Source organism: Mus caroli, chromosome 14 (assembly GCF_900094665.2).
Source record: "Mus caroli chromosome 14, CAROLI_EIJ_v1.1, whole genome shotgun sequence".
Classification (NCBI taxonomy): domain Eukaryota; kingdom Metazoa; phylum Chordata; class Mammalia; order Rodentia; family Muridae; genus Mus; species Mus caroli.
The window spans coordinates 112,479,845-112,500,115 of NC_034583.1; the positions used below are offsets into that span (position 1 = coordinate 112,479,845).

The window sequence follows — 20,271 nt, forward strand, 5'->3', positions numbered from 1 at the left end:
TCCCTTACTGCTTTTAATATTCTATCTTTATTTAGTGCATTTGTTGTTCTGATTATTATGCGTCAGGAGGAATTTCTTTTCTGGTCCAGTCTTTTTGGAGTTCTGTAGGCTTCTTGTATGTTCATGGGCATCTCTTTCTTTAGGTTTGGGAAGTTTTCTTCTATAATTTCCTTGAAGATATTTGCTGGCTGGCCCTTTAAGTTGAAAATCTTCATTCTCATCTACTTCTATTATCTGTAGGTTTTGTCTTCTTGTTGTGTCCTTGATTTCCTGGATGATTTGAGTTAGAATCTTTTTGCATTTTGCATTTTCTTTGATTGTTGTGCCCATGTTCTCTATGGAATCTTCTACACCTGAGAGTCTCTCTTCCATCTCTTTTATTCTCTTGCTGATGCTTGCATCTATGTTTCCAGATTTCTTTCCTAGGGTTTCTATATCCAGCGTTGCCTCATTTTTGTTTTCTTTATTTTGTCGACTTCCCTTTTTAGGTCTAGTATGGTTATGTTCAGTTCCATCACCTGTTTGGATGTGTTTTCCTGTTTTTCTTTAAGGACTTCTACCTGTTTGGTGGTGTTTTCCTGTTTTTCTTTAAGGACTTGTTACTCTTTAGTAGTGTTCTCCTGTATTTCTTTAAGTGAGTTATTAAAGTCCTTCTTGATGTCCTCTACCATCATAATGAGAGCTGCTTTTAAATGCCAGTCTAGCTTTTCGAGTGTGTTGGGGTGTGTTGTGGCTGAGGTGGGAGTGCTCAATTCTGATGATGGTGAGTGGTCTTGGTTTCTATTAATAAGATTCTTACATTTGCCTTTCGCCATCTGGTAATATCTGGAGTTAGTTGTTATAGTTGTCTTTGGTTAGAGCTTGTTCCTCCCATGATTCTGTTAGCCTCTATCAGCAGACCTGGGAGACTAGCTCTCTCCTGAGTTTCAGTGGTTAGAGTACTCTTTGCAGGCAAGCTCTCCTCTTGCAGGGAAGGTGGACAGATATCTGGCGTTTGGACCTGCCTCCTGGCAGAAGATGAAGGCCTAAAACAGGGCTTGTTCCAGAATCTATGTAGCTTCTGTAGTCCACACTCTCATCTGTGCAAACTAGTCTAGGCGGGATTCAAAAACCAAGATGGCTTCCCCAGATGCTGTAGCAAAGCCCTCTCAGGTGGGGTGGACACCTTTCCTCTTGCAGGAAAGGTGCCTGGATGTCTGGAGCCTGAAACGTGGTCTGCCTCAGAAGCTCTGTGGCTCCTGCCTGTCCCAGAAGCTGTTAGCTTCTGTAGTCCACACTCTCACCTGTGCAGACTAGTCTTGGTGGAATCCTGGATCCAAGATGGCTCCCCGAGATGCTGTGGCAAAGCCATCCTGGGCAGGGTGGACACCTCTCCTCTGTCAGGGAAGGTGCCTGGATGTCTCAGATGTGGTTTTTCTTAGTATACATATTTTAAATCTCATCCTCCTATAGATATTTCAGACTTACATCTTCTCGCCACTGAGATAGTGGTTAGGTTTTATCAACTTGACACAAATGTGGGCATATCTGGGAAGTGGTAATCATAATTGAAAAAAATGCCTTCATAAAATTGCTTGTAATCTCTAAGGAATATTCTTAAATAATAATTAATGTGAGAGAGCTAAGCTCAAATACAGAAAATGCCATTCCTGGGTGCTATAAGAAAACAGGCTGAGCAAGTCATGGGGAAAAGTCAGTATAAAGCATTCCTCCATGGCTTTTGTTGCAGCTCCTGCCTTGGCTTCCCTTAACAAACTGAATTATAATATATCTTATTTTCTTCCCAAGTTGCTTTTGGTTATGGTTTAACATGGCAGTAGAAACCCCGACGAGCAGTTATTCACTATTCTTTCTCTTTCCTCTGAAAACTTGCTAACCTTACACCTTTTGATGTTCTGTACCTGCAACTGTATGCTGCATCTGGCTATATCCTATCTCCCCAGAGCTCACCTCTCCCAATAAGCCTTTCTGGACTTCTCCTTTCTGGTCCTGGATCTTCCTCTGGGGTTCTAGAGTGCCTTCTGCCTGCATATATGTGTGTTTATTTGCTTACCCCTCCCCTTAACTGAGAGGTTTTGAGGACCTGAAATTTAGTTCTGAGTATATACACAACATGATTCATTATAGGTATTCAGTAAATGGATGTATGAGAAGTTTTCATCATAAGAGAATAAATTCCAACACTAATAGCTAAGTCACAAATTTAGAACCAAAATTATTTTAAAACATTAATACCTTCATTAAAAGTAAACTACTTTTAGTGTTCACTATTTTTGTTTGTTTATTTGTTTGTTTGTTTTGAGACAGGGTTTCTCTGTGTAGCCCTGCCTGTCCTAGAACTCACTTTGTAGTCCATGCTGGCCTTGAACTCAGAAATCCGCCTGCCTCTATTCACTACTTTCAAATCTTAACTTAAAAGAACATATTTTTATCCTCTTTTACTCCATGATTACTTTTACCACAAACATGGGTCTTATTATTTCAAGCTGTAGTGGGAACACATACTGAATCCGTGTCAGTTACAGCCCTGTTATGTTTCTCAGTCTACATGGATCCTTGTAGTCAAAGACTGAATCCTGCTTAAGGAACCATTTGCTGCCATTGTTTTTTTTATCCCTTGTGAATGTTAACAAGAATGCAGAAATCTGATAATCTCCTACACAAATTTGTAGTATATGAATAATATTATATAAACAATCCAAAGTTTGCTTTTAGGTTAGACACAACATAAAAGGATGGACTATAAAATAAGCCTAAAATATAGTACATGTCACAAAAATGGATATTCAGGTTAAACACCTGCTACATTGCAATTCATAGGCCAAAGGACCATTGCTCCCATTTTCTTTTACTGATGTTTTGTGGCATCCAAAAATATTGTTTTGAGAATTTTACAATCCATGTGTACACTGATGGTGCTGAAAATGTATTCAAGTACCTGTACCCTGTAGAAGAGGCTGTTCAAAATACTAAAATTTAATGATCAAGTTATCAAAGATATGCTAATGCTTTTGAACCATGACTAAAATGAAACTCATTTTATGTTAATCAACACTGCTAAAATAAAAGCAATAGATTAAGTGGGCTATATGTAAAGTTCTCACCCTTGGAAACGTGGTGAATCTGTCCAGTTCTTCGACAAAGCAGAACATCTGCAAACTGATGGCTGACATAACTATCAGGAGGCTAGCAGTGAACACCACCAAGCTTCCAAGTTTTTTCCCAGGACCAAATATCTTGTACACAAAGTCTTCCAATGCTGGGGAAATCTTAATAAGCCGGACTACCCGCAGAACCTAGTCATGGAGAAAAAGACATAGATGCTAGAAACAGAATTTTACAAAATTCTATTACTAAAGTATTATTTTCATGGTACCATGTAAAACAGTTACACTTTTCCATTTCATCTAGAGACTAAAAATAGCAACACAGTAACTAAGACAATCCACCATGCGGGCTATCATCCAGTGAGAAAACAAGAATTCTCAAATTAATGAATGAGGACAAAGATTGGCAACTGTTTCAACATAAAATATGATAATTCAAAATAGTACTAACTAGTACATACTGCTGAAATGAAACATTTTCTCAATGCTTAACACCTAAGAAAATATTTAATTCTACATTAGTTCTGCTTAATGTCTCTTGAAATAAGCCTTCCTAGGTAATCCACACTAGTAAATGGGAAAGATTAAACTTCTATTAAGGCCTGGTGCAGATTCATATTCCAACATCTATTATTTCCTTCTTTTTTTAAAATAATAGATCTTCCTGGGTTTCGGCCAAATGACTCCCCAGAGCAACAGGCTCTACGTTTTAGCCTTTTCACCTGCATGTGCCCAATGGACTAGGTTCAGGCTTCCCGAATGTGAAAACAAGAGAATTGTGCAACTATAGGCATAGTAATTCAAGCTTGCCCTAGATATATTTATTTTCCATTTCTCTGGCCTAAAAATGTAAACAGATGGGATGGTACCTATGAACCCAAACTGAAAACCTTGTAAAGACTATAGATAGTCATATCCACCCTAACTGTCTGGATCCTGTGAATATCTCATGGAACAGAGCACCTACTTTCTCTGAGTATTAACCAACTGCAGGAGAGAAACAAGCTCAGTCTTAGATAACACTTGGGTTTTAGAGATTTTCTGTACTGCTGAACTTGTCATCTTTACTCTATAGATGCTATACATTATAACATATTTATTTGGAAGTATTTGTAAAACCCAACCCAAAGAAAATAATTAATAAATTTGTTTTTAAATTTAAAATGATAATTATGTGCCAAACATATTATGGAAATATTATTTTAGAGTACTTTATTTTATTACAAATGACCATACATTGATAAATCACATGCACGTTTTAAGGTAATATAATATAATTAAGAGGTATAAATTGAGGATTTTAAATGAGACTCCATAGTTAAGAGTACTGGCTGTCCTTGTAAAGAAGAAATTTCAGTTCCCAGCAACCCACATCAGGTGGCTCACAGACACCTGTAACTCTTGGTCTCGAGCGTCTGACACACGCTCTTCTGGCCTCCACAGGCATCTGTCATTCATGTACCACACATACATACACACGGGCAAAAGACTCATGCCCATAAAACAATAAAAAACACCCCCTTTTAAAAAATATAGATTGGCATGTGATAAAAAAGCTGAAATGAGCATCATAGAAGTATGCTGTTTTTCATCAGGTGTAAGGTGTCATTATTTTTCAGGTACCTCTAATAAATAAATAAAAAAGTTGCAAACTAATATATGACAAGCCATCAATCACAAGAGGCAGTCCAGATTTAGAAATACTAAATTAATAAGCTGTGTTAGTGGCTTAAATGAAACAGCATACACAAGCATCCATAGGAGACAAGGTAAACTAGAAAAGATGGATATCTTATTTGCAATATAGTAAAGAAAAGGAATACACTTTAAACATGAGATTTTAATGTTTCACAGATATAAAATAGCTCTTAGCTTTTGCCTTTCCAGTCTCTACCTTATCATTACTCTTGACTTCCCTTTCTGCTGTATGCTTCGACCGTGAGGCATAAGCAGAGTCACCCAAGGTCTATGACTCAGGCTGGCTAGGATCCAGTAACCCGAGTTATCCTCAGGAGATTTGCTAGATACCTCAATTAGAGTTTTGGTTACTGTTCCTTGTTTATCTCTAACAGGCATCACTACAAGAACCATTTAAGGCCCAGACTTATGGGAAGCTATCTTTGTGAACCACATGGAACAAGCCTGCTCAAGAAAGAAATGAACATAAAAGTAAATAAATAGGTGGACCCCACAACCTTTAATCTCTGAATTTTGCCTTTTATAAAGTCTACCTCTCTAGACTTGATTCAACAGGAAATAATGATGAACCTTATTGCTCTTATGCAAGAACAGATGCATAGCTTGTAGTATGTCAAGTAAATTAATGGCATGTATGACTGAATAAGTCATGAAGATGCACACTTAAAATATTAATGCAACACTTGATAAAACTGGTGTGAGAAATGAAGCTGTCTCAATCAATATTTCGCCTCATGGTTTAGCTGCCAGCTTTTCATCCTGTAATTCCTGATACATTTCCACCCTGCCTTTGAATATGTGAACATTCTCCCACTTCTAGAATGCTGGGATCATGTACCTGGCTTATATTTGTCTTAACTTGATCGATAGGTTTGCAATCGAGACCTTCATTGTTTTAACTATCAGGCATAGTATCTATAATTATTTCTCACAATGTAGGCACAAAATGTTCAAACAGATGTTCAAATCCAGACACTGCTGTCCAAGAACAACTGTGACAGGCATATATAGTATACTAGTCAATGTTCTCTTATTATGACAAGAAATGTCCTTGAACAAATAAATTAAATAGATTTATTATGACTCACAGTTTGTGAGGATTTACTCCATTGTGGTGTTAATCCTAAACAGTCTCTACACTATGTGATGTTACCACCTATAGGGTTGAGCCTTTTTAGCTAGTCTTCTTTGGTAATATTAGCCCAGAAACTCAAACATATGCAGAGATGTGTCTTAAAAATAACTTAGTTGGATCTTAATCTAATAATGCTGACAATCAAGATCAACTATTACATTTGATAAGCATGCTTATTTAGAGATATTTTAAAACATGTTGAAAATTTTTGTACAAACTACTTCAGTAATGGTTTCTAAAGATCATGATAGGATATAAGTGATGAGGTATTTAAGACCAAAGATGTTGCAAGGATGAGCCAGAACCTTCAAAGCATCTCACAATTTTAACAGGTTCTGGTTCATTAAAGCTAAGTTACAGTCTGGGTTTGTTTTTAATTTCTGTGGACAATGTTTTCATGTCCTTTTATGCACTTCTATATCATTATAAGTTGGATTATAAAAGCTAGAGTTATCATTATTCTAAATATGATGAATGCTATTACCAATAAGTAAAATCACAAAGTTGACATGTATCTAAGGCCATGGTTCTCATCCTGTGGTCCCTTTGGCAAACCTTTATCTCTAAAATAATAATATAATTATAATAACATTATAATTCATAACAGTAGCAAAACTACAGGTATAAAATAGCAACAAAAATAATTTTATGGCTGGGGGGTCACCACAACATGAGGAATTGCATTAAAGTTTGCATCATTAGGAAGGTTGAAAACCACACCTCTAAGGAATTAAAATCCTATTTCTCTAAGTTAATATTTAAAATTCTGCTGTCATTTTATTCCTCAAATATTTAGAAATATCTTCTTGTAAGACATCAATGTATGTTCTGATATTCCCACTATAAATTATACAAGTGCGAGTCAGAAATTTAAATGCATATGAAATGGTTTTGATTAGACTACTAAATGTGAGTATTTTAATAATCATTTTATCATGAATTTAACAGTACAATGAGCATATTCTAGAACCAAATGATTGCAAAAATGTAACTAATAATTAACATTTATTTAGTAATTATAAGGCATTGCTATCTAAAATATCACATTTGAAAAAGATATACAAGTGTTATAAAAGAATAATTACAGCTACAATTATTTAGCTGTCACAAAACAAAGAAATAAACATTTGCAAGTAATAATGCAAGATGAGTTTATATCTGTGAAGATAAATTTTACCACTCTTAAAGCATCCATTGTAAACTACAGTTTAGTAAGAAAGTTTAGAAGAAAGATACACACTTGAAACAATTATAATTCCTTCCCTTTAAGTTTGTGCCAAAATCTTATTAGGTTTAGAACTTAATATCTCAAAATAGATACATGTTATATCTATTTATATAAGTATGTATATCTATAAACTTTTAATTGGGAGAAGTTTTGTTAAAGATTTGAATATATTACTCTGATTTTTCAGCAATTTATAAACAATGGCTACAATTTGTTACTGTCATTTTATTCCTCAAATATTTAGAAATATCTTCTTGTAAGACATCAATGTATGTTCTGATATTCCCACTATAAATTATACAAGTGTGAGTCGGAAATTTAAATGCATATGAAATGGTTTTGATTAGACTACTAAATGTGAGTATGTTTTTGTACCAATGTTTCTGGTAATTACACTGAATCTCCCTCAGAGCCATATTACCAAATCTGTGGATTTTTATGTGGTTGTTATAATAAGCAACTTCCCTTTTCCTGAGGAATAGCTATTAGTTGTAATTGCAGTGTGTTACCTGGAAGTATGTGAACTGAGAATGATACAGATCTGGGTACACATGAAGCGTCGTCCCAATAACAAGCAATAGTTCAAACTTGTGGAGAGATGAACTGATGTAGCCAGTAAACCCCAAACACCATATCTTCAGAAGTGCTTCCAGGTCAAAAAGGACTGTAAAAGCCACCTAGAGGAACAAAGCCACACTTGAGACTGACATTAAAAACTGCATGCCCCCGATTTTCTCATGAATTTATCAATAGTGAGTTCCAGCCACTGAATAAAGTAAAAGGTCACACAAAGTCAAGAATAACATTTTACATTTTAATTTACATCTATGTCTGTGTACATGAACATGTGAGTGTGGGTGTCTGCAGAGGCCAGAAGAGGGCGTTAGATCTCCCTGCAGCTGGAGTTGCAGGCACCTATGAGCTGTGGATATGGGTGCTGGATGCTGGAGTCCTTGTTTGTTTGTTTGTTTGTTTGTTTCCAGGCAGGATTTCTCTGTATAGCCCTGGCTTTCCTGGAACTCACTCTGTAGACCAGGAAGCCCTAACATTTACAAAAAGTTGTGTTTGAAACACACCAGTTAAAACACAAGAGACCAAAGCTATTTTAAACCATTAGAAATATTATTTATTCAGCTAGCTTTTAAAGTACATAACGAGTAGGGAAATACTCTATATAAAGTAAGAATTTTATGTATATAAATTGATCTACTACTAGACTATTATGACTAAACAGCTATATATTAATATTCATACATCTAAATATTAATATATACATACATGTAGGTGTATATTGTACATCTATGTATTAATATTCATCTAATTTAAAAAATCTATAATATAAATTTTAATAACTTGATGTTGAAAATAACAACTATAAACACACAGTGCTAAATACTAAATATTAAAATACTAAATAGTAAAAATCCACAAATATAGGTAGGTACAATTTGTTAGCTAGGAAATGTATAGAAACTTCTTAGCTCACTTTTGTCAGAATAACTCCATTCATTACCTGCTCTGAGGATGATGCTTCATATTTTATACAAAAAAGTTATAATTGGAATTAAAATAGGCAATACTATATTAACTTCTAATTAAAGGACATGAGACTGTTAGGATTAGTCATAATATGTTTCTCATATTTGTATATCACTAATATACTAATATAATCAAAATAATTAATTAGTACATTATGTTAACTATTATGTTATACTATATTAACTATTTTATTGATATATTAATAAATATATTGATATATTAGTCATAATATATTTCATACAGTAAAATAATCAGAAATTAACTCCCTTTTTTCTAAGCCATTATTGAATATCATAAAGGATTTTTCTTCTACTCATATCAGAAAATGTAGGGAAAAGGAATTATAGTCATAGCATTAAGGAACAGACTTCTAGAAGCAATGCAGATGGTAAGTTGAGGTATGCAGAAGGATTTAGACAATTTTTGCAGGTAATGTGTTTGTAGATTCTGGTTGCTTTCTATTTTTCATGGACATTTCCATTGTGAACACTGAAGAAGGCAATGCATTTAACTTCTAATTGCATTCTAAATACATCTACCTAAGTGTGCCCACAGTTAAATGTGGTTCTCATCTCATCAAAGATGCTTCTTTTTGAGCAGCAACCATTACAGAAATCTGTAGTGAAAATGCAGAAAAATACTGAATGAAATGCTCAGCCCCAACTGCTACATCTACAATACAACCTCACACTGAAGCTTCAGAGAACATTGCAGAAGAGGAAAAATAAATATTGTAAGAGCCAGAGAACTAGACTGTCTACTGGGAGGTAGAGTCTACTATTTATGACAGGAACACTGTACTCATGAAATTGCAAAAATATTGTTGCCTAAATAAGACCAGCACAATGATAATACCAGTTGACAGACCAGTATGTGTGGGGGAATCTCTCAAACCCACATATTTAATGACTATAGGCAACTAACAGCTGAAACAAAGAGACTCAGTCTTCTGCAGCAACAAGTCCTCTGATAGGATATCCAGCATGAGCAATACTAAGTAGACTCAACATGCATGCATACGTGCACGGGCGTGCACACACACATATACACACATACACACACACCACAGAAGCACACACACACATACACACACACAACAGAAGCACACACACATAATGAGACAATTTTAAGAACACAAGGAAATGTGTAGAAATTCCTTTGCTCGCTTCTGTCAGAGTTTTCTGTTACTATCCTGTGTTCTCTTCTCACTGTATCCATACATACAGGGTGTGCACAATTGGCATGATGGGAGTAGGCCCTAAATATAGACTTGTATGCTTTAAAGTTTGAAAAGAAAAGGTCACATTCAAAACCTTTATAATAAATCATTTGCATCCAAGCAATTTAGGAACGCTACCCTTGTCCTATCATTTTGATCTGCAACAGCACAACCATGTAATGTTTCTCATGCAGAAATGTCTGTATTGATCATTTGGAGTTAATTTCTTGTTAAAGTAATTATATTTTGCTGTTCATAACCTTGTCAATGTTCTGTGATTTTGTTTTCTTATCAGTTTTGAGAGTTGCTTATATTGAAGTCATTAATCTTTGTCTGCTAAATGTACTGAATATATTTATTCCTTAGTCAATAATTTAGTTTAGAACTTTGTATTATAGAGTTTACAATTTCATATCCATCTATCTTCAAATGCTTTAAAGGGTTTCTTTTTGAACTGGTATGGTGGTTTAAACCTGTAATCCTAGGACTGGGAAGGCAGAGGCACAAGGATCTTCAGAAGATGAAACCCTGTCTCAAAATAATAAGTAGATCATTTTTGACAGCTAGAATCTAGTCATTACTGCCAGAAAATACTGTTTTCCGCTTTTTTTGAACTTCTTTCTATATTCTTTAGTAAAACTTACACATATATTTATGTGTATATGTATATTTTCCATATTCATATAACATATATGTGTACATGTGTGTGTGAGTGTGTGTGTTTCCACATAGTTATTTCCAGAGGAGAGAAAAATTACTGATTTTTCTCATTGGTTTTATATGTCTACATAACTTAGATTGACTTAGATATTTTTAGAAAAGACTTCTGGGTCTTGTTAGAAATGTGTATATACCATCTGTAAATGAAATACTTTTATTTTAATTGCTTGGTAGTTTATACTAGTTCCTTGGCTGTAGAGATGTATCTGTAAGGCAGTCACTGCACAGTACAGTGGTAATAACAGGAGTCTGTTATCTATAGTGAAAATACCATCAGTATTTGTATGCAGTGGTCCAAATAAAGCTTGGTAATTGATGGATGCAGATTTCCATTTTATGCTATTCATCAAAACAATGATATATATCATTAAATTCTGGCTTCATGTGAAGATAAGAGCATTTTTTATAACATTCAGTATACCTTTTAGGGGTCAAGGTGAAGACGGAGGAGTAGAATTCATTTGAATTTGATGGGTGTACTTTTTTGCTGCTATTGAAGTGGGGACTTCTTTGTCAAGCTGATCATGACTTTATTTGCAGTCAAATTAATTTGGGCCTTTTGAAAGCTGATCCACAAACCAAAGAACATCCATGGTCTGAACCAAGGTATCCCCACTCATAAGGAGCAGAGGTGTAGCTTGGTCTTCATGTGGGTACTGAACAACTGGAATGGGGGCTATCCTAATAGCTGTTGCCTGTATGTGGGGTATGCTGTACAAACTGGGCTGCCTCCTGTGGCCTCAGCAGGAGAGGAAGCACCTAGCTTCACAGAGACTTGAAGTTCTAGGGGAAAAGGGACACCCAGAGGGCTCCCACCTGCCCAGAGGAGAAGGGGGTAGGGCATGGAGGAAGGGTTGTGGGAGGGGGTGACTGAGAATGGGGCAGTGAGCAGGATGTAAAGTGAATAAGTAAAATCTAATAAAAAATAGAACTAAAAATTAATTTGTCTATTGTTACAAGCTAACATTGTAAATTTTTGAGAAACAATACTAACTCCTAAGAGTTAACATTTAATGGTAAAAAATATATGTAAAACAATACTAGTTTACTTGTGGTTATAGGTTAGCCTCTTGCTGGGATAACTGTCAGAATTTACAGAAAAGGGTTGGGTAAAATAGTCAATTACGTTAGTGTGTGTTGTGAGGTTTGGCAGAGGATTTGAATTTAGAGGAATGTAGCAGAGTTCTTAGAAGTACCCAGGAGGTCAGCTTGAGAGCCCCTTGCCATGAACAATTCCAAACTATTTATGTGAACTCAGCTTTCATGATAGTTGGGACACGGTATAACTTTCTAGATTTTTGCTATTGGTCACATAAACTGAAGGTAGATAGGCTGTCTGTAGAGTCAAACAACCTGCCAAGATTCCCAGAAAAACTACCCAAGCAATTGTCAAATCTTGAGGGTTTTAGAAAAATCACAACAGCAAAGAGTTTGTGTTTATGTGGAGCAGGCATCCAGATGCCATGCTTAGCTTTCTGCCCTCCGGTATGTTGGCCCCTCAATATACTGATGAAATGATAGATGATTATCAGATGGCTCTGCTATCAAAGCTGATTGTGTTAAATCTCTTATGCAGCTCCTTTTTCTATCATCTCATGCCCACTGCCTTGGGAGTCTTTCCATCAAGGCCATGAGATGTGGTTTATTGTTCCTGGGACAGAACCACAAACCCACATAAATCTTTTCACTGTGTAATTTATTCAGTCTGTGATATTGTGAACTAAGACAGTATGCATGTAGAACTTGCCAACTTTCAGATAGAATTTTACCTTCTTAAAAACTAAGGTGAGCTTTGTAATTAACTTTCCAATAATATTTTTTTTTTTGCATTTCCTGATAACACTTAAAATGATATATGGAAAATATTTCTTCTTTTAAAAGATTTTATTTATTTAGAAATATTTAAGCATGTGGGTGTTTTGCCTACATGTATACTTTCTCATGACATCCATGCCTTGGTCCCATGAATGTCAGAAGGGCATTGGATTTCCTAGAATTGGAATTACAGAAGGTTGTAAGCCATCATGTTGGTGCTCATAATTGATCCTAGGTTCTTTGAAGAGCAGCCAGGGTTCTTAATCACTGAGCAGTATCATCTGTCTTCACATTAAAAAAAAAAAACTTACTTTGAAGCAGAACTGTGCACATTTTCTGTGCATGACAGCATATGGAGGTTGCTCAGAAGACAACCTTAATGTCAGACTTGGCTCTCCACTTTGTATGAGACATGATCCTTTGTTTTCTGCTGCTGTGCATGCCAGAATAGCTAGCCCATGAGCTTCTGGAGTTTCTTCTGTATATATCTCTGTCCCACCATGCCCAGACCTACTAGTTATGGGAATCTGAACCATGCGGTTTGTACAGAGTGCTTCAGCTACTGCAGAATCTCCCCAGTCCTCCTTTTTCTTTTATCATCTTTTCCATAGAATCTTTTGCAATTTTGTTTCTAATCACTACTTCCTTTGGAATTTGATAATGACAGATACATATGTATCTATATGTTCTGAATATCTGTGTCTGTTTCTTACATAAAGATTTTTTTTTCTTTTTGGACTACCCAAAACCAAGAGTAAAAATATTCAGCTCTTTAGATGTTATTTCATTTCCTCTGGGGAATACATGTTCTGCTGGGCTGTCTCAAGTTGTAAATAATACAGTGCCACAAAATGGAGTAAACATAAAGAAATAGGTTTATTTGGGCTCACAGTTTGTTTTCCAAGTCTACCTTGCTGTCAGTTTCCTAAGGTGGTACAATATTACATGGCAAGAAATGAAGAGCATGCGTATTCTTCAATTTCTTTCCCTCTTACAAAATCTACAAAGCCTTGAGGACTCTATCCTAGTGGTCTTAGATAAGGTTAACATTAACCCACTTCCAAAAGACCTTATCCCTAAGGATCATCTGTTAGTTAGGTTGTCACCCTATTTAAAAAAGGATTTATGTTTTGGAAATTTTCGTGTGTGTGTGTGTGTGTGTGTGTGTGTGTGTGTGTGTGTGTGTGTGCATGTGTTTCAAAATCATTTGGAGGTTACTGGTACTTGATACTGTAGATACATCCTCTCTTGTCAGCAACCCATCAGAAAGTCTAGTCTTATCTTTCATGTAGGCTGATTATCTTTCTTTATTTCTTGCAACCCCCAGCCTTTTGGATGGCATAGCCTCCAAGTAATAGGTCTTACTGTTCCTTCTATAACAAGGGAAAATTTTCCCAGTCTCTGTCTCCAAGGCACAGAAATTAGTAGTTCTACTTGTCTCTGTTCTAAAATGCATTGCTATCATATCTATTCAACAAGAGGTGAACCTTGTTTAGAGCTCTGTGATGTTTGGTCTGTGATGGAGAGGTGCTATAAGCAGAAGGGCTCTCATAAAATGTAGACTTGTTTTGCAACCTTGTAGAAAGCCTTAGGTTCTAGAATAATTTCTCTGTACCTCTGAAGCTATCTGTTCTTACAACAATTGTTAGAATGAAATTATGTAAAACAAATAATTTAATTTAGTTCCAGCAAATTTTGATATCTATTGGAATAAATTAATAATAAGAAATGATCAAGTTACACAAAATGATATCTTGACATTGCACTAATCTTTGACATTATTATCAACTTTAATTTCATCCTCTGGGAAAACTTTAATTAGGTAAGTTTCTTCTTTTTTTTTTTTAAGACATAGTTAGACTATGTATAGCTTTTTAAAAATTAGATATTTTCTTCATTTACATTTCAAATGCCATCCCAAAAGTCCCCCATACCCTTCCCCCCACTCCCCTACCCCCTACTCCTACTTCTTGGCCCTGGCATTCCCCTGTACTAGGGCATATAAAGTTTGCAATACCAAGGGGCCTCTCTTCCCAAAGATGACCAACTAGGCCATCTTCTGATACATATGCAGTTAGAGACACAAGCTCTGGGGGGTACTGGTTAGTTCATATTGTTGTTCCACCTATAGGGTTGCAGACCCCTTTAGCTCCTTGAGTACTTTCTCTAGCTCCTACACTGGGGGCCCTGTGTTCCATCCAATAGCTGACTGTGAGCATCCACTTCTGTGTTTGCCAGGCCCTGGCAGTTTCTTCTTTATATACTTATAAAAGATTTGAACTTTATTGTGTTAGATGAAATAAGACTACTATAATGATAATCTGAACTATTTATCCATTCATCTCAAAAGTTTTCTCTTGAACTGTACTGTACATTGGAGCTGTTACTGTTACTGGTGATTGGTGACAATGAGATGATTCCTGAGGTTAGCTGTGTCAGAAACTACCAAGTATCCATATTGGCTGATGATTCAGTCATATACACTGTAAGAACTATGAGGCCCAAACACATGTGATTTTTTATTATGGTTTGAATCTAGAATGTCTTTTTTGACTCATGATTTGAACTCTAGGTTCCCAGTGTATGGCACCACTTTTTCTAGGTTATGCATGCAGCCTTTAGTGGGAGGCTGGTTGGAATAAATAGGATTGAGCCTTTGGAGGTTTCCTACACAGTGGACTGCTACCACGGCCTTGTTTTCCCCATCACCGTAAACTCAAGTTCTTTGAGCTGTGAGCCAAAATAAATATATCTTCATAGAGAGATTTAACTGTTGTCAAAGACATATCTATCGAGTTTTTCAATTATTTTATTGATTTTTGCATGTTTTAGTAATCCTTTCTATTTTCCCAAAAATCTTGTATATCTTTGTGAAATGTATTCCTAGATATCCTTCAATAATTTTTCCTTTTATTAGATATTTTCTTTATTTAATTTTCAAAGTTTATTCCCTTTCCTCATTTCCCTTCCACTCCCCCCATCTCGTTCCCCCTCCCCCTGCTCAGTAACCCACCCACTCCTGCTTCCTTGTCCTGGCATTCCCCTACACTGGGGCATCGAGCCTTCACAAGGCCAAGAGCCTCTCCTCTCATTGATATCCCACAAGGCCATCCTCTGCTACATATGCAGCTGAAGCCTTGAGTCCCTCCTTGTGTACTCTTTGGTTGGTGGTTTAGTCTCTAGGAGCTCTGGGGGTACAGGTTGGTTCATATTGTTGTTCCTCCTATGGGGCTACAAACCCCTTCAGCTCCTTGAATAAATTATTTTCTGCTAAATTTTCATTAATTGTGATGTAGAAATATTATGGATTTTGTATACTAATCCCATATCCAACAACATTACTGTAAATTATTATTCCCTAAAATATTTCTGTAGGTTTATTCATAATTTTTCTGTAGACAAATGCATCACTTGAAACTGTTTTATGCTTCCTTATCAGATTCCTGTTCTCTCTTCTTTCTCTTTGTCTCTCATATATGAATTCTTATTTCTTTACTTTTATTTTCTGATTCTGTTGTCCCAGTTTGGGTTCCAGAAAATACTGGACAGAAGTAGAGACATTAATGCAGATAGCTTACTTCTCTCTTGACATGAATGCTCATCATTTATCCTTTTTTTTTTGTAGATTTTCATAGGTAAGTTATGTTAAGAAAGGTAACTTCTCTTGGTGGTTTGCTAAGAGCTTTTATGACAAAAAGCTTTTATCTGATATTCTTTATGTACTGAGTTAGCTACATCAATTTTCTTTCATTTCCTGGTGAATAACATTAGAAAAAACAGATTTCCTGACACTTAGGCAATTTTAAACACCAAAGACCATTGACTTAATATAAAAAAATTAAACACGACTAAGTCTTACACTATTAAAAAGTGATAACTTTCATGAAACCAATGAATAAAAGCTACGAGACAAGCTGCAGTCATGGAGAGGATCTGCATTGCTCATTGCCAGGTAACTGAAAAACAGTTGTGTCTACTCATTGAAGAAGCAAGAAAACAGAAGATAAAATTTTAATTCTTTATAATATTCAAGACCAGGTATATTAACCTACAATGATTACTTATATAAGAATGATAAAATTGAATATCTGAATTATCATAAATTTAGCATGAAATGAAGCTGTTCATACAATCTAGGAGGAATACAAATTACCAGAATAAGCATTTTCAAGCAGTTAGCAAAGTTGAATATGATTGAATCCTATACTATAGCATTTTCTAGCCAAGATATATGCTTTGATAAAAAGAAAACAAACAAAACTCCTCAAAGTTCCTCCCCAGTGCGGTATGAAATCAGAAATGAGAATGTTCATGGAAGCAGTGTATCTTTTGGCAAAAAAAAAAAAAATCAAAAGAAACACCATTGAAAACTACAATGGATTATCCATCGAACAAATAAGCAAACAGTATAGAGATCAACAGGGGTATTTTTAAAAAGCTCAAAAGGAATGAAACAAAAGCCAAACTGTTCATACTCAGAATTTTTATAAGACATTCATTAAAATGATGAATGTGTTTCTCTGTAGAGTAGGCAGAAGAATAAGATCAAGAGACAAACAGGATTTGATTTTATTCTGTCAATTCATTGCTTCTAAATGAAAACCCTAAAGCAATCAGGAAAAAAAAAGCTTTTGAAGAACAAGGGTGGTGAGCACAATATTGATTATGCGATATTGTCTATGTGATGAGTTTATAAAGTGACTGAAATTAAGAACAAAATTAAAAAAGGTACAGGCTTCTCAAAGACTAGACATTTCATGTAACAGACATTTTAGACAAACAAGAAAAGGTATTAATAAGAATAGCCATACATAAGGAGTCTTATAGAAGGCTAATGATTGTATCTGACATCCTAAGTATCTACCATGGAGAAGTCCAGTCCTTCATAGAGCTTATTAGTGCATTATAGTTTAGTCTTAGCACAATTTTGCCTGAGAAACAATTCCTTCTAAAGACAATATTAATTCTCTTAAGCTACAGGAACTCTAAAAAGAAACTAGCACCTTGGCCAGATTATGAGTCATCTTTTCTGACAAGTGAGCTTAATACATATTCTAGTTTCCTATTGCAGTAGAGAATGGTTTCAGAGCTGTTAGAATCAGGAATTGGTACTTGACTTGTTCACATAAATATGAGGTCTTGAGATACACAGACTTGGGAACTATTCTATCTAGCTTTTTATCCTGATTTATTGAAAATTTATTTTATAGATCACTTTTCTATAAGTTTTAGCAGCTATAAATCTCATTTAGGATTGAACCAAATACTCTCAAGGTTATCAGAAAACTAGTACTAATAAACATTTAAACCATCCCAAGATATTTTATACTATTTGTGGCTATTGTGAAGGGAATGGTTCCCCTAATATCTTTCTCAGCCTGTTTATCCTTTGTATAAAGGAAGGCTATTTACTTGAGCTAATTTTATATCCAGCCACTTTGCTGAAGTTGTTTATCATCTGAAGAAGTTCTCTGGTAGAATTTTTGGGGTTGCTTATGTATACTATGATATCATCTGCAAAAAGTGATATCTTTATTTCTTTACCAATTTGTATCCCCTTGATCTCTTTTTGTTGTCTTACTGTTCTAGCTAACACTTCAAGTACTATATAGAATAGATATGGGGAGAGTGGGCATCCTTGTCCCTGATTTCAGTGGGATTGCTTCAAGTATGTCCCCATTTAATTTGATATTAGCTGTTGGTTTGCAGTAAATTTCATTTATTATTTTTAGGTATGGGCCTTGAATTCCTGATCTCTCCAATACTTTTAACATGAAGGGGTGTTGTATTTTGTCAAATGCTTTTTCTGCATCTAAGGAGATGATCATGTGATTTTTTTCTGCGAGTTTGTTTATATAGTGGATTACATTAATGGATTTTTGTATATTAAACCAAACTTGCATTCCTGGGATGAAGCCTACTTGATCATGATGAATGATGGTTTTTCTGTGTTCTTAGATTTGGTTTGCAAGAATTTTTTTTAATTAGATTTTTTTCATTTACATTTCCAATGCTATCCCAAAAGTCCCCCATCGCCCCCACTCTCCTCCCTCCTCCCACTTCTTGGCCTTGGCATTCCCCTGAACTTAGGCATATAAAGTTTGCAAGACAAAGGGCCCTCTCTTTCCACTGATGGCCAACTAGACCATCTTCTGATACATATGCAGCTAGAGACACGAGCTCCGGGAGGTACTGGTTAGTTTATATTGTTGTTCCACCTATAGGGTTGCAGATCCCTTTAGCTCCTTGGGTATATTGAGTATTTTTGCATCGATATTCATAAGTGAGTTTGGTCTAAAGTTTTCTTTTTTTATTTGGTCCTTATGTGCTTTAGGTATCAGAGTAATTGTGGCTTTATAGACTGAGTTGGGTAGAGTACCTTCTGTTTCTATTTTATAGAATAGATTGAGGAAAATCTGTATCAGGTCTTCTTTGAAGGTCTGGTAGAATTCTGCATTAAATCCATCTGGCCCTGGCCTTTTTTTGGTTGGGAGGTTTTTAATGACTTCTTCTATTTCCTTGTGTGGTATGGGCCTGTGTAGTTAGTTTACTTGCTCTTGATTTAACTTTGGTATGTGGCATCTGTCTAGAAAACCATCCATTTCATTTAGATTTTCCAGTTTTGTTGAGTATAGGCTTTATAGTAAAGTTTAACAAGCAGAAGTGAGGATGCCTCAGTCCCACTTGGGAGAGATAAGAAAGCAGTCATAAGTGGGGAGGGAGGGAGGGTCCTGAGAGGGAAAGTGGATGGGGGTGGGTGGGAGGGAGTGGAGAGTGGGAGGGAGTGGGGGGAGGAGAACCTGATCTAGTATTGGGTGAGGGAAAAGGACTGAAGCCCTGAGAGCCAGCAGAAAGAATGAAAACAGGCAACTTCAGGAAATTGGAGGTTGGGGGACTGATTCACCAGGGACCTGGGAGGTGAGAGATTCCCAGGACTCAAAGGGAGGGACCTTATATAAAATACCCTACTTTAAGGAAAGGGAACTTAGAGAGCCCACCTCCAGCAGGAAGACAGGATATCAAGTGAGAGATGGGGTTGACATGCCACAGTCACACCTCTGACCCATAATTGTTCTTGTCTGAAAGAACTACAGGCATGGAAATGGAGAGGGGAAAAGAAGGTCCAGCAACAGGCCCAAAGTGGGATCCAGCTCAAGGGAAGGTCCCAAGGCCTGACTATTACTGAGGCTATGAAGTGCTCACAAAAAGGGATCTATCATGACTGCCTTCCAAAAGATTCAACAAGCAACTGAAAGAGTCAGATGCAGATACTTGCACCTAACCAATGGACAGAAGCAGCTGACCCTTGTTGTTGAATTAGGGAAGGCTGAAAGAAGCTGAGGAGAAGGGTGATCCTGTAGGAGAACCAGCAGTCTTAATTAATCTGGACCCCCAAGACATTCCAAACACTGGACCACCAAACAGACAGTTGATATGACACCTCCCAACACACATACAGCAGAGGACTTCTGGGTCTGTGTTCATTCAGAGATGATGTACCTAACCCTCAAGAGACTGGAGGCACCAGGGAGTTTAGAGATCAGGTGGGGTGGGGGTTGGGACATCCACATGGAGACAGGGTGGTGTGGGAGGTGGAGCAGTCCGAGCGTGGATGGGGGTGGGGTGGGGAATGAAATATGGAGTGTAAAAAATGAATTAAATACCGGGCGGTGGTGGTGCATGCCTTTAATCCCAGCATTTGGGAGGCAGAGCTTCTGAGTTCAAGGCCAGCCTGGTCTACAGAGTGAATTCCAGGACAGCCAGGGCTACACAGAGAAACCCTGTCTCAAAAAACCAAAAACCAATATAT

General features: G+C 36.3%; 1 protein-coding gene across 9 annotated transcripts in view; it reads right to left on the reverse strand.

Moving 5' to 3' along the window:
- The window catches only part of Nalcn (sodium leak channel, non-selective), a 317,664-nt gene that overhangs the window by 166,630 nt on the left and 130,763 nt on the right, over positions 1–20,271 (reverse strand). For all 9 annotated transcript variants that reach the window (XM_021181515.2, XM_029469212.1, XM_029469211.1 and 6 more), the window contains exons 12-13: positions 7,678–7,845; positions 3,105–3,296 (exon numbers count right to left, since the gene is read on the reverse strand). In XM_021181515.2, the coding sequence (XP_021037174.1) occupies positions 3,105–3,296; positions 7,678–7,845 (360 nt within the window). The remainder of the gene's footprint in view (positions 1–3,104; positions 3,297–7,677; positions 7,846–20,271) is intronic.